This window comes from Centropristis striata, chromosome 19, assembly GCF_030273125.1.
Source record: "Centropristis striata isolate RG_2023a ecotype Rhode Island chromosome 19, C.striata_1.0, whole genome shotgun sequence".
NCBI lineage: Eukaryota > Metazoa > Chordata > Actinopteri > Perciformes > Serranidae > Centropristis > Centropristis striata.
The window spans coordinates 13,124,436-13,140,110 of NC_081535.1; the positions used below are offsets into that span (position 1 = coordinate 13,124,436).

Below are 15,675 nucleotides of genomic sequence, written 5' to 3' on the forward strand. Positions count from 1 at the left end.
TGTATCATGAGTATTAATGTTACTTCAAAGTGTCATTAATGTTCATGACACATCCCATGTCATGTTTATGACACGCTCATGTCACTCTTATGTCGACACCTTAGAGTAAGTGTTACCAATATTAGTGTCAACAATAAAACAGTCATAAACTAAACTGATAACTAAACAATCTCCCTCTAGCTCTTCTTTGCTGGGTTCTTATCATATGAATATGGCAAATTGTCAAAGAAGATGATGTTAAAGGGGTAAAATCACATGATCTGATCAACTGAGGATGTAGGCGATTTTACCATAGGTGGCCGGCGTCATGAGGAGATGATTGAGGCACAAAAAAAACAAAAAACATTTTTGACAAAATTTTAATTTTTAAAACTTTTTAAGTATGACGAAAGGTGTGAAATGGGTTTGATTAGACAAAAAAACGTCATATTGGTACATATACGTAGTTTCACTGGCATTAATGTAAACTTTGATGATTATTTATTAAAAAAAAATAAACAACAGAAAAACACAAATAGTCCATTTTCTATTCCTAAATGATAACACATTCACAAAAACATTTACGATTATAACAATTATGGCTTTGGCCATCCGTTCTGTATTATAATTTTATCAGCAAACCTACTCTGATAGACCAATTATTTTGTTTTGCTATTAGATTAAAAAACAGACGGAATGTTTTCATATTTTGCTCTTTTTGGAATAAATAAAATAAAAAGCCATGGTATATATTTAGGTGTAAATTGTTCAGTAGGCCTAAATAAATTCGTCTCGTGTTAAATGGCAAGGTTTTTTGTATTTTGTATCAGCTAACTTGCTCTATAGCAGTCTATTAGGTCTATTTTGTTTTGATGTTATATTAAGAAACCGGTGGAATTCTTCTACCCCCTTCCTCATTTCATATTATGCTTGTAAATGGCACGTTTTCTCATTTCAAAAAGGGGGGTATCATACAAACCTGGCAACCAGCGCATCTTCTTATTCTGTTCCATCACTGAAAGCGGGCCGACCATCTGCTCTTCTTTGTGTGAAATCCTTTATTTAGAATATGTTAATTATGTTTCTTTTAAGGCAAATGTCCCTTTTGGTAAATTACAATTGTGTGTTTAAATAAATCTGCAGATCACAGATGTCAGCATCTTTTTGACAAGACTCTTCATGCACGTAACAATGTATGATAAGAATATAAATACTGATAGCAGGCCCACATGACTCAACACAAATGTTACACAGGGTTAGAGAAATCTTGATGTTCATTTTATTTTTCTTTAAATCAGGAATTTGACAGAAGCATGTTTATGCTCAGGGTTCAATCTGGGGATTGGTCCTCTGTGGGTACCATCTCTGATGTTCCAATACGGCAAGCTCCACACTCATATTTCAGGAAAATGTCAGCTGGCAAATATTTAAATTATTTTGTCTCAAATGGCTTACACTTCCCAACACTACAGACATCAGAAGCATGGTTGTAGTCTAATTAAAAGGGCAGTGGTGTCCTTAAAGGTTAAAGGTAGCTTGAAGCCTCAGACTAGCAAGATAAATCTTGCTAGTATTGTTAGCACCACTAGTGCTAAACAAGGCCTTTAACCCTCACGCTCACATGTCAGACTGTGAAACCTGAAGCCACCTGATACCATCTCCTTAAATTTGTATAAATGCAAAAGCACACCTTCTGCTTTGTGTTTTCCCCATCAGGCAACGTTTACATTTGCATACTGGTGCTGGTGTGTCTGTATGAATTTGACCTGATGAAGATCTGAAGATGAAACAAAAGGTTGTGAGACAGTGTGCTGAATTTGTTGGTTCTTTTGCATTAAAATAATTAATTTTGTGTACAGAGTTTTCCATAAAAGCACATAATAATATTAGACTAGTTGCTAAGTTTTAAGTCCTCAGACTCTGGGCCAGTCTGTTGAGCTCCTGTGACAGAGCAGTGACTGTATCCAGGATCCGCTGTTTGTCCTTCTCCTCTAACCGAGCTTCGCATCGCTGAGCAAATTTATCAGGATGCCACAGAGCTTGCTGCTTCCGGAGCATTTTCCGAAACACAGGCACGTCCTTCCTGTCCACGCCGTGCAGCATCACGTCCACCATCTCCTGCACTGTGCCTTGTGCAGCTGGCCAGGGGATGTCGCTGTAGCTCAGCTTTGTGACACCTGATGAGGAGCCACCATTAAAAGTAGCTGCACACCTTTCATCGTACCTGCGCTTCTTGCCCTGCCGAGTCTCTTCCTCTTTACGTGCTGCTCGTGCCAGATACTCTTCATGTTCCCTCTGCAGCTTCTCATGCAGCTCCTTGTTGCTTTTCTCTTCCTGCTCTCTCTCTTGTTTACTCTTCCGTTTTTTCCACCCAGAAGACGACGCTGCCAGTCTTTGAGCTTCAGCGTGCTTTTTATCAAAATATTGTCTTCTAATGCGGTCGGCCCAGTCCCCAAAGTCTTCCTCATCATCGTCTACCGGAAGAAAATCATCAGCTGGGAAACAAATACAGCAGTGTTATTATCAAGTGAAGTCAAAATAAAATCCAGCAGTAATGAATGAGTTTACATTTACCGTCATATACTCCAAAAGTTTCAGAGAATTCATCCTCGCATTCACCGAACAGCTTTTCCAGCCACTCCTTCTCTGGGTCTCTTTCAGATGGACGGTTCATGTTTTCTGCAGTCTGAAGAATAAAAGGAAATTAGGCTTAAATATGATCCAATACTACAGATGATATTGTGCTCTGCTGACATCTGGTGCCAAATAATCACACACATTTTATATGGTTTGGTCCATTCTTTCAAAGATATCACACACGTCACAAAGATGTGTTTTCCACCTTTCAGGCAGCCAGTGGTTTGGATGCATTTGTGTACAGAGGATTGATATCTGATACTTTTGATACATTTTTTTAACAATGGTACACTCAAACTTTTTCATAGTTATAGAATCAACCATGAAAGACAACTAGCACACATTTAGCAAATGTATATCTATGCATGTATTTCTTACATTATGCTTTATAGAGTTAGAAAAGCAATGATTAAGTCACGCCTGATGTTGCCTCACAGAAGAATAATCTGATCAATGCACACTGAAATAGATAGCAATGACCACCTGGAAGGTACTTAAACTAACTTTTAAATAAATAAGTAAATGTGCTGTGGTAAAAATATGATAATGGTCAGGAGTTATAGTAGATGATATAATGTAGATGTTATATGAAGTAAAAAAGAACAACTCATTTTAAATCACTGGCATTATAACTAATTATAACACCATGAATAAGACAAATAGACTCCTGTCCAGTTCTGTCACTGCTGTAGGTCTGCTATGGAAAACAGACTGATGGGTTGGATTTGAAACAATTAATCAATCAAAATAATGTCCAAGGATTTTGATAAATGAATGACAACACAGTCATTTTCCAAGCAAAGATGTCAAACATTCCCAACAAATTTACTAGTTTCTCAGATCTTCTGGCATAATAATTTATTTTCGTTTTGTTTATATGTAAAACAGATATAATTGATACATTTCTTTATATACAATATTATTTATATATTTATGCTTCTTGTCTTTTTCAAGACAATTTTCCTTTCTCTTACTATGTTTAAGGTGCCCCATGATTTTTTATCAAACAGCTATCAAAACCCAGTTGATCATAGATTTCCGCAGACTCAAGCCCCCTCTTCAGCCAGTGTATACATTTACATGTATACCTGGATAATAAGTTGGACTGGCCCCTAAAAGCTATTGCTCTATACAAAAAGGGGCAGCTTAAGGAAGCTCAGATCTCTGGACATCTGTAGTAAGATGCTGCAGATGTTTTATCATTCTGTGGTGGCATGTGTGTTGTTTTGTACTGCAGTCTGCTGGGGAGGCAGCATCAGACACAGAGATGCAAGGCGGTTGGACAGACTGGTCTAAAGAGCTGGTTCTGTGGTTGGAGCCTGGTTGGACACACTGGAGGAGGTGGTGGAGAGATGCACTGTCAAGATGTTCCAGGCCATCTTGAAATACCAGGATAATCCTTATGGACCAAAAACACAGCAGTGGACAGCTCCTCTCTCTGTTGCAGGACGGATTCTACCAGACTAACTGAATTTCCCCTCAGGGATAAATAAAGTAAATTTGATTTGATTGATTGATTTGATTGTATGTACCAAAGCACTTATTCTTATCTAAATGTCAAATTTACCTTTGTTTGTTTCCTCCAGTTCAGCAGGTCTTGAGGTGTAACTCCTGCACTGTTGGGAACATTCAAACTTTCTGGGCAGCTCTTTTTCAGAGGCACAACCAGGTCATCATATGCTGAAGGGTAAACCACAAATAAAAGCCAATATAAATATGACACATGACTGTTAAGGTTTATAGCCCACTGGCAGCTTCTTTCCTCTGTCCTCCTCACCTGTTTTCCCGTGTTTCAGAGCCCGGTTGACTGCGATGTGTAACACCGTGTCTCCTTTACGGTCCCTCTGGAGGACATCGGCTCCGTGTTTGAGCAGCAGCCGCAGCACAGCGTCGTCTCCCAGGCAGCAGGCCAGGTGCAGCGGGCTCCTCTGCCTCTTACCCTGGGAGAAGTTCACATCCAGGTCCCGGTGCTTCCGCAAATACGACTTCAGTTTGAGCAGACTGCCCTCCTCCACGTATTTCCACACCCGCTTCTGTTTGCGAGACAGCATGCGGACTAAAAACAACCCAGCCTTTGAGACAAAGGAGGTTATTATGACCTGTTTTGTGGCTAGCTTGTGTTAGCTTCGAAAGGCCTTAGCATTACCAACGGCTAACCCGGTCCTTCTTCTTAATGACTCCGATGAGCTCGGACACTAAAGTTCCGGGGACAGAATGGTTCCGGTGTGTCACTAGGTGTCAGTGTTCATTCATTCATTAGGGCCCGAGCAGGCAACGACCTGCGAGGTCCCTATTGTATTTCGAATGATTCTTTATTTTTATTCTTTGTCCCAAATGATCGCATTTTACACTACCTGAACATACCCCAGAACTCATGAAACTTTAAATATAAGTCACACCAGCCGAAAAATTGTATAATCTATTGTCATCCTGAATTTTCACCACTAGGTGGCGCTATAATAAAGGAAAGTGCGTTTTGGCTAATAACTCCCACATACTTCATTGAACATTCAAAAATCTTATATTCACGCGTTCACTGAGTTTTGCTGAATCTCGTTATATAGGCCACGCCCATTTTCGCCTAGAGTTTTTTTTCCGCAAATTCGCGAAATGTCACAAACCTACTTTTTCGAACTCCTCCGAGGCAATTTCATCGTTTTGCACCAAACTTTGCACACAGCATCTATGGACCCTCATGACAAAAAGTTATTAAAAGAATTTTGATAACCCAAAGAATACTCAAGTTATTAAATAACAACAAAACAACAAGTTTTGTATAATAATGCACAAACTATCCCTTTAATCCTCATACAGTGTCTGAAGGAGGACACTTAACTGATATGTATAAGTTAGAAGAGGCAGGTAGCAATGGTTGAAAGTAACTATGTACATTTGCTCAAGTACTGGACTTAAAGTACAATTTTGAGGTACTTTTATGTACATTTTATTTAACTTTATACTTCTACACAGTGTGGTATTAGTACTTTTACTGAAGTAAAGGATCTGAATACTTCTTCCACCACTGTCCTTTTTACTTCTTTACTTTTTTATTTATTGTTTTTTTTTTTATTTGTAAATTTTTAATTTAATTTAATTTAATTTAATTTTTTTTCCCAATGCGCATGCGCGGCCCCGCTGCGCAATGTGGTTATGGATATGAGCTTGGGCTAAAAATAATATGCGCAATACTTGGAATACTTCTTCCACCACTGTCCTTTTTACTTCTTTACTTTTTTTATTCTTTTTTATTTTTTTATTTATTTATTTTTTTATAATTTTTTTACATTTTTAATTGTTTTTAATTGTTTTTAATTATTCTTAATTTTATTTTTAAAATTTTTTAAAAAAATGTATTTTTAAATTTTTAAATTTTTAAATTTTTAAATTTTTAAATTTTTAAATTTTTAAATTTTTAAATTTTTTAAATTTTTTTATTTTTTATTTTTTTTAAATTAATAATTTTTTTTTCTGCGCTTCTGCGCGGCCCCGGTGCGTTACTGCGCATGCGCGGCCTTGTTACGCTACTGCGCATGCGCGGCCCCGTTACGCTACAGCGCATGCGCGGCTTCGTTGCGTTACTGCGCATGCGCGGTCTGTTGCGCTTCTACGCATGCGCGGCTTTTCTGCGCATGCACAGAAGCGTAACAAGTCACGCATGCGCAGAAGCGCAGAAGCGCAGAAAATAAAATAAAATAAAATAAAATAAAATAAAATAAAATAAAATAAAATAAAATAAAATAAAATAAAAAAATAATTAATACATTTAAAAAAAATTAAAATAAAAAAAAATATGAAAAAAATAAAAAAAATAAAATAAAATTTTAAATTTAAAAAAATAAAAAAGTAAAGAAGTAAAAAGGACAGGGGTGGAAGAAGTATTCAGATCCTTTACTTCAGTAAAAGTACTAATACCACACTGTGAAATGACTCCACTCATTTAACTACCTAATAAACTTTTAAGTGGTTTAATTTATAAAAATGGGTCATCATTTTAAATGTTTCATGTTTTTCATTTTAAATCTTGACCTGAAAAGTAATTAAAGCTGTCAGCTAAATGTAGAGGAGTAAAAAGTACAATATTCGCCTCAAAATGTAGTGGAGTAGAAGTATAACGTTACATAAAATGTACATAAAAGTACCTGAAAATTGTTTTTTGAACTTTTGTTCACATTTGCAACATTTCACACATTTTATGTTGGACTAAAGGACTAAAAAAGACACAAAATTACCAAAAAAATACACAAAATGACAAAAAAAAAAAATACACAAAATTACCAAAAAAGACACAAAATGAGAAGACAAAATGACAACACAAAAAACACAGAAGAAGACACAAAATGACTGAAAAAAGACACAAAATGACCAAAAAAGACACAAAATGACTTACAAAGACACAAATGACTAAAAAATACACAAATAAAACCATTTATGTGCTTTGTTTCTTTTTGGTTCAAAATGTTGATCCAGTAAGTCAGAATATTAGGTCATATAGGTGAGGTTTTGCTGGGGAAAAAAATACCAACATGGCATTTAAACATTTTTAAGTGGTGTATACAGGTAGGATGAAAAGGATTAAAAAATGACTGTATAATCATGTAAACCTGTGTTTCATGTTGGGATTGAATGCAACTAAGTACATTTACTCAAGTACTGTACTTAAGTACAGTTTTGAGTTATGTGTACTTAAGTATTTTCATTTGTGTAACTTTATAATTCTACTTCACTACATTTTGAGGCAAATATTATACTTGTTACTCCACTACACAACAGCTTTTCAGAACAAGATTTAACATAAAATACATGATCAATTTGAAGTGATTAGACTTTTTTTGTTAAATGAAACCTCATAACAATATATAAGGTAGTTATAATGAACCCTACCTTGAGAAAATTTAGATGCTGATACTTAAGATGACTTTTACTTAAGTAAGTTTTGAATGCAGGATTTTTACTTGTAGTGGGGTAATTTCACAGCGTGGTGTTAGTACTTTTACGTAAGGCATCTGAATAATTCTTCCACCACTGGTTTCATGTCAGTTTTACAGACTCTGCAGCACACTGTAGCGACACAGGATGCTCCGAAATACAACAGAATGATGGCAAAGCAAAGTTAGCTTACAGAAACTGGACAAGTTTGGCACTACAGTGATGTTCTTTATACTTGCAGGGCTCTTTTGTCATCTTCTAGACTGCCTATACTCAGCATTCATAAGCCCTGCAGGCTCTCTTTGGTTCTCTGAGCCTCAGCCTCCTTTCAACATGCCACCTGTCAGAAAGATGTCATGTAAGGAGGTCATCTGTGTGGTTCTCTGTGTGGGTCGACCTACATACATTGGTGAATAAACAGTTTTTCAGATTTTTTAAATTTCATTTATCTGGTATCTTACAGTTATGAGATCTTGCCCTTTTATTTGAAAATCCTAGCCCATAACAATTTTTTATGAACTGATATATGATTTATTATGATTCAGTGTGAACATGTCACATTGTAGACTAGAGTATTAGGAACGAACAACAGGGTCCTAATACTGAAGGATGATGTTTTTCAATGAAATGTTCATGACTTATTTGTGGGCTGTGACACTGACTTCTTTCTTTATGATTGTAGATGCACAGTTTGACTTAAAAACAACATTTAGACAGGTAATCTTATTGACAAACGGGATCTCATTCTCAAAAGAGACCTGGTCAACACACAACAAAGTTACAGACAGACAGACAGGACATTCATACAAAGACAAAGTAAAAAAGACTTTTGATAAACTCTACACTTACTTATATTTCTATTTTATGAGATGTCTCTAACTTTAGTTCGAGGATTTACATGCTACATCAACTGTTGTAGCTGTGATTACTGTGAATGTCTTTCACTGTAGACTACAGTTCAACAATCTTTATTTTAAAGCACCACTTGAATTTATGGGAAGTTACAGGGAATCCATTTCTCAGGGATTTTGCTTGATCTTGTTCTTGTTTCTTTTGCTATTTTAAGTTTCAAATAGGTATGTTAACATGTCTTGAGTGGAAATTAAGGTTACAACTCTTCATTTGGTCCATTCTGAATCTTTTAAAGCCACAATACACAGAGCAAACACATCAACATTATAAATACATGGTCCAACTACACACACACAGACACACACACACACACACACATGTTGTTGCAGGGACCTGAAGATGTGGCTGCAATAACAGAGGGCAGTTTGCAACATGTTTTCATAATTAAGTCTAGAAAGTCTGTTAACATTTAGGTATCACTGCAGTCTAATATGTTGAAAGATTAAAGCCACTGGTGTTATTAGCTAAACCAATGAAAACTGTAAAGTGGGGTTGTTCTTGTGTAATTTCTTGTTTGCACATGCAGCTATCTCTACCTGTGATGGTTAAATTAGTGCAGCTGAGCCTCTGAACTGGCTCTGTCCTGCTGCAGATGACAGGGCATCCATTTAGGCCTGAGGGAGGGAAGGATGCACAAAGGAGAGGATAGAGGAGGGAATGAAGGGACACTCTGTGTGCTGTGAAGAGGATGATCTTCTCTGAGACCCACATAACCCAAGATCCGGAGTCACCCAAAGCTTGGGCACTTCCGCTCCTTTCTGCTGTCGGAAACGACGTGTCTCCACTAACGATGGCCGTCTTGTGTGAACGCCTTTGAAATGTCTGCCATCACAGGAGAGACGGAGTGAGAGCAGCAGAGTGAGGGAGAAAGAGACATCTGATTTGACACCTCAGGTGTTTAAGTCACATGTTTTTAAGGTTTATTGTCCTTTTTTTCTATAGCTCCTCTTTGTCTATCACAGAGAAGATAACTTTCCTCACATACTCAGTAGAGAAGAAACAAGTAGGCTCCCCTTATCCTCCAAGACCTCAGGTGGAGCATGCATCCATCAATCTCACAGAGGGTCCTAAAAGCAGAGAGATGCCGCTGAAAGACAGGATATCCCCGGCCAGGAACCCCTACCTTTCCTTTCCTGCCTGGCCTGCTGACTCCTATCCTGTCCGTGAGGTCCTTTGCGTCCTCCTGGGACGGTGCAGGGAGGAGAGCTGCGAGACCATTTGGCAGGAAGCTGAGGGTCCTCCAAGACGCTCCAGGGGTCAACATCTCATCCTTACACGCGATGGTCAGATCGGGCTCAAGGTCCGGTCTGCATTGTTAGGATGGAGGTGAAACGCGTGCAGACTTCCTCTGTCTATTTTCTGCACGGCCTGGTTTATTGGGTTCTGATTTATGACAGTTTACCTTGTGCTGCCAACACACAGGAGGTCTGGCTGTGTGCCTGATTTAAAACAACACATTTGTCTCCCATTGATACGACAATGAATGAGTTATGGTGGGCACCTCCATAGAAACTCTGCCTGCTTACCGTTAGTTTCTATTGTTATGCATCACCTGGTAAACAAACAGTTTCCAGTCTGGTGAAGATTTTGGGTTTGGCCTTTTCACAGTGTTTATAGATCACCATCTAAGAGAGAGGATTTTTGGTTTCATACATCTCTGGCCAGACTCATAAGGTCAGTTCAAGAAATAAGAAAACAAAACAAACAAATATGTTTAATAACAGATGTTCCTGACTCCATGTATTTTACTGCAAATTAACGCTATACAATGCATTACGCTGTCAACCAATTTTACAAATGGAAACTGAGAAAATAAAGAACAGTTAAATTTTTAAAAAGTAGCTAAATAAATATAAGTACTGTATGTTCAGTATCAGTAAATTGCTGACAATTGAAATAATGAAACAATAAATAAATAATAAACACCATTTCTAAACCACTCCAAGCATCGATTCTATTATTATTTGTTCCGTTAAAAAAGGGTTTCATATTGGATAAAATATATTCTGATACTGGCCAATATTAAAATGTGCTTAAAACAGATGGGTTGGGCCCCAATACTTACTGTTAAATTTTTACACATCAGTTTTTTTGTACATTTCACACTCTACCTTTCAAAAACTGTAGCTTTTCGTATTTGGAAAACAGATTTATATTACTATATTTATATTTTAAAATACATAAACTTGTGTAAAGATTTCTACTTTCTATTTTTGCATTTTCCTCTCACAAAGTGTACTGTTATGCAGCAAAAATACTAAGGCAAATTCCTTGTATATGAACACCGACTTATTCTGATTCTAACCAGGTGTTGTGTATTAATCCTATGCTGAGAGCTTATTTAGCGTGTTCACACAGAAAAAAGGCTTCAGGGTTTGTATTACTGTTTGGGATCATCATTTTAATGTTGCAGTAGGTTGAGATTGAGTGAAAAATAAAAAAGGTGCAACACAACTACAGGCAGTGGAATGAAAATAATATTTGTGAGGTGAGGTGGAGTAAACATATTTCACTATCATTATCATTATCATTATTATTATTATTATTATTATTACGTTTCTCTACAACAATATATGTCAAATGTTGTGCCAATTAAATGTGACAGTTTCATCTGAAACTCAAATACATGACAACTGTTAAGAGTGTAAACAATGGAACTAATGAGGACTTTTTACAGCTTCAGTATGATATAAACATTTAGTTCAGAGTAAAGCTGATTTATGTTGTTAGAAGCTATTGAAATAAGACTGTTGTATAAGGTGTTAATTAGTGTTGACAAGGTACTATTATGGTATGTTATTAGTGGTTTGAGTTTGTTATCTTTGATATTTTATGGAGCTTTGATTTTTTTTTTTTTACTCAGCAGTGTTTTCAGACAACAGTGGTGCTTTTTTTCTTTGCACAGACAGAACTGCTGTTGCCATCTAACAGAATTATCAACACAACAATGTTCCAGTCGCATTATGAATACAGAAAATATTTGGCAGTAAAGGTCAAATGATTATTTCTGCTTGTGCATGCATTTTCCAAGAAAGCTGTTCTAGTTGTTTGTCATTTCTTAAAGAGGGAGAATGAATACTGTTTATACCCTCGGGATTCCCCGCGGCGAGCCTGCTTCCAGTGTAGACGCACTCAATTTTCATACTCTGTTATTACAGAGGAATGAAAACATTTGTGTAATCATTTCTGAATAGTCATGTGCAGATATACACCCAGTCTATAGACGATCAAAGGGCATAAATCCCTTCTCTCTCTGGTTCGTGCCATGAAATCTTGGTAACGTGATCACATTAGCTTCATAAAACATGAAAACCCATGACAATAATCTGTCCAGATTATCTTTCACTGTGGCCTCTGACTTTGAAAATGACAGGTGGAGGATAATGTGACAAGTCCTCCTGTAAAAATAATAAGCTGCTGCATGGAATTTAAAAATGCACTGTATGCTCTTTCACTAATACAACCTGTTGTGTGTAGACTGATCGTGCCACTATTTAATTCACTGTTGCACCAGTTTGTAATGATTTATGTCCACAAGTTGTACAATGCAACTAGTTTTCATGTAATTCTATATGCAAACATTCCAGACTAAATTCAGGAAACAGATTTTGTTTGCATGTCTGTGTTTGTGTCTTGGCTCAGATGAGATTATAGAGCTGAGACAGCGATGAAGGACACAGAGTGAGTGTCACTGCAGCTGTTGGACTTCTTTTTTCTTTCCTCCAGTGACAGATTTCACCGGTGAAATTAAAGACACCGATGACTTTTTCCTTCTACGAGGAGTTCAGCTTTTGTCACATATATAAATGAAAAACCAACTGTAATTGTAGGTGATTTAGACTAAGCCACTCTCCGTCACAGGTATTACACAGGGACAGATAGACGACTCCCACTACAAATCAGTAACCAAGGATTAGTCCAATCCTTCTGTCTCCCTGCTGTTTCTGATTACATCCTGTAAAAAGCTCTTTACAGTCACAATCGCTGAATTCTAATTTAGAGCTCAGCAACCTGTTGTGGCGTTTGTTTGCTAAAACGATACATTGAACTATCACAAAGTTAATCATGATAGACTAATAACACAGGGACTGTGCAAACACTACAGAAAGATTTTGGGAGCTGTTGTTAAGTTGTTAAGGGCTTCCAATGGAATAAAACCACCATAAAGACTGACAGTCTGTATAATCCTGAACATTGATATACATCAGTTCTCACTAATTTGCATTGCTATTTTTTAAATTTCAACGTCTATTTTCTCTACATAAAATATGTTAAGAGCAAAATCATGCTTTCACACTTTGTACTTTTAAGTTAAACTTCATTTATTTTAATTCATACATATCTGATCTGGACAATGCTGCAGTGTTTTACAGCTTTATTTACACATTTATGTTTTCTAGTAGATCTTTACTTGTACTTACTTATCTATTATTTTTATTTCACACTTAATTTAGAAAGGAAAACATATGTCAAGCATGCCAATAGAGATGGTTTTAATTTAATTTAATTGACTCTTAGATGTATTTTGAGCTATATTGTTGAAGTTGAAGGTTGAAGTTGGGGTAATTGAAACATATCCGGGACAAAGCTTGTGGTTGATCCAATTTAGAAACTTTTGTACTCACTGATTGTTTGTGTGAGCAAATTGTAAGGAGGAGAAGAAACAAACATGCTGGAAAAGGGAAACAGAAGTCCAACTTGCATTTCCTGCAGACACATGCTTTGATTTCAACCCTGCGAAACACAATGGCAGGGAGACTGCCCTCCCTCAGCAATGCACCAACAGGAAGAAGCACATTCACTGGATGGGAGAAAATACATTCCAGCAAGACTTAACAAGCAATCACAAGTGACAGAGTGAGACCAGAGAGAGAATAATTGCGTTTTTTCAGATCACTTTTTTTTATTACAAATCATAAACAATCCATTCAAAATAATGTGTATTCACAAAATGCTTTCATGTATTTGTTGGGAACAAATTCATTGTCATTCTGACGCACAATAAACAAATTCATTCCTTCACACACAGACACACACTCACACACACATTCAGCAGACTGTCAAAGCGGTCACCTTTTAATTGGGCCCTGCACCAGCCTGAAAACATTTGTCAGCTGCCATCTGTCTGTCTGTCTGGGACTCCCCTCCTCCTCCTCCTCCTCTTCTCTCCCACAACCCCGTCTCTTCTTACAACACTCTTATCAGACTCCGACACCTCTTGCAGACTGGCACACCCTTTCTACACACACATACGTAACACTGCTGGCTGTGATACAGATACTACAGTTTCAGCTGGTAGATATCACACCTCAAGTGCTTACAAATGAAAACTAGAACAACAGGGGCAAATGCACGCACTTCACCAGGACTTGAGGACAAAATTTTTTGAGTTCTAAAGCTCAGTGTTTTTGCATAAAAGTCCACAAGCGAAACACATGAGCATGAGGTCCTTTTTAAAATACATTCCACCCTTTTAAAAAAGTCTGGTTTGTGCTTGGTCCCTTGTATTAAATGCAGTTTTGCTTCCCTGCTCCTGAAAGTGAGGTTGGAGTTTGGTCAGACCCCAAAACCTGAAGCCTTGACAGTCGTCTTCAGGACCACAGCAGTCAGATAGGAGCACAGATGACACCCTGAAACTGACCGCAGACGATCTGTGAGCAGGCCCCCAGCAGTGCTGTTCAGTTTAGATTTACCTGCATTGTTCTGCATTGTTCACCTCTTCCCCAGCATGCATCTGGGCCCTCAGTTGTCATCACACCTTTGTGGCCAGAGACTGAGCCTCTGTCTTCTGAGAGGACAGGGAGCTGGCAGGGCTCGCATGCAGGGACTTCTTTAGGTTGAGCAGACACAGACACTGGGATCTGAAGCGCAGGTCGAAGAAGGCGTAAAGAAACGGGTTGAGGCAGCTGTTGACGTAAGCCAGGCAGGTGGCGTAGGGGTGAGCCAGCAGCAGGAAGCGCAGGAAGGCACAGGTGGCGGGTAACAGCTCCAGGTAGGAGAGGGCATCAGCGCTCTTCACCAGGTGGAAGGGGATCCAGCAGGCGGCGAACACCACGACCAACGTGGTGATGATCTTCAGCAGCCTCCTCTTACGCTGGTCCTCTTTGCGCAGAGTGTTGAAGTGACGTGTGACGGTGCAGCCAATGAAGCCGTAGCACACCATCATCGCCAGGAAGGGTAGAAGGAAGCCCAGTAATGAGGAGGAGATGCTGAGACCTGCGATCCACAGGTTCTCCTGGTCCTCCCTGGTCATCACCAGGCTGAAGTCCATGGCGCAGGATGTGCGGTTGCTGGTCGGGTCATATTTGGTGGTGCGGAAGAGCAAAGTTGGGGCAGCCAGGAGACCAGAGAGCAACCAGATGGCTGTCAGGGAGGCTTGCATGTAGCCACGGGTGCGCAGCTGGGTGCTGGTCAAGGAGTGGACGATGGCCAGGTAGCGGTCAAAGCTCATGCAGGTGAGGCAGAAGACGCTGGCGTACATGTTGAGAAGGACCACGTAGCTGCTGATCTTACACAGGGCCACTCCGAAGGGCCAGTGGTAGCCCATGGCGGTGTAAACGGCCCACAGTGGAAGAGTGATCACAAAGGTGAGGTCAGCCAGGGCCAGGTTGCCGATGTAGACGTCAGCAGCTCGTCTCTTACCCTGAGCCCTCCACACGGTGAAGATCACCACGCCATTTCCAGAGAGGCCGAGGATGAAAATAAGCATGTACAGCACCGGGATGACGGAGTATGACGGCGTCCACTCTGAATAGTCACACATTGTGGAGTTTTCTGACTCATCGTAGTCATAAGGACCGTAGTAATCATCAGGACCTTCAGTCGGCTCCAGCTCCAGCTCCATTTTCTCTTCTTATCCTTTTTGTTAAAGAACAGGAAAACTGTTTGGGTGCAGATAGATCCACAGCAGTCATCAGCACTCTGAAGTCTGTTGTTGCATGTGGAAACTGCCCACCCTTTTATACCCCCTCAGCTTTGTACCCTCCCAGGACGCCCCCTGCTCCCCTCCCACTGCCCTCCTCCCTTCTGCTCTGAGGAACATGCTCTTTCTCTGCCTACACGCCCACCTCTCTGTCCATTTGTGTGATTTGTCTACAACATAATGCATAGTGGAGTCATTTTAATGCATGTAATATATGGGTTGAAATGCTTGTAACCTTTGCTAGTATTGCTTTAGGATATCCTTTATTTTTCCTCACATTTCATGCACAAATTATGGGA

At 38.8% G+C, this 15,675-nt stretch overlaps 2 protein-coding genes across 2 annotated transcripts; both read right to left on the reverse strand.

Moving 5' to 3' along the window:
- Positions 1-342: 342 nt before the first annotated feature.
- Positions 343-4,779, reverse strand: nfkbil1 (nuclear factor of kappa light polypeptide gene enhancer in B-cells inhibitor-like 1). The gene is made up of 4 exons (XM_059357776.1): positions 4,394-4,779; positions 4,184-4,296; positions 2,554-2,665; positions 343-2,474 (listed from the first exon to the last, which is right to left on the reverse strand). The coding sequence occupies exons 1-4, from the start codon at positions 4,665-4,667 to the stop codon at positions 1,885-1,887; spliced, it is 1,089 nt and encodes a 362-aa protein (XP_059213759.1). The 5' UTR covers positions 4,668-4,779; the 3' UTR covers positions 343-1,884.
- An 8,553-nt stretch (positions 4,780-13,332) lies between these two features.
- Positions 13,333-15,366, reverse strand: LOC131992267 (apelin receptor B-like). The gene has a single exon (XM_059357775.1). The coding sequence runs from the start codon at positions 15,296-15,298 to the stop codon at positions 14,207-14,209; it is 1,092 nt and encodes a 363-aa protein (XP_059213758.1). The 5' UTR covers positions 15,299-15,366; the 3' UTR covers positions 13,333-14,206.
- Between the last annotated feature and the right edge of the window lie 309 nt (positions 15,367-15,675).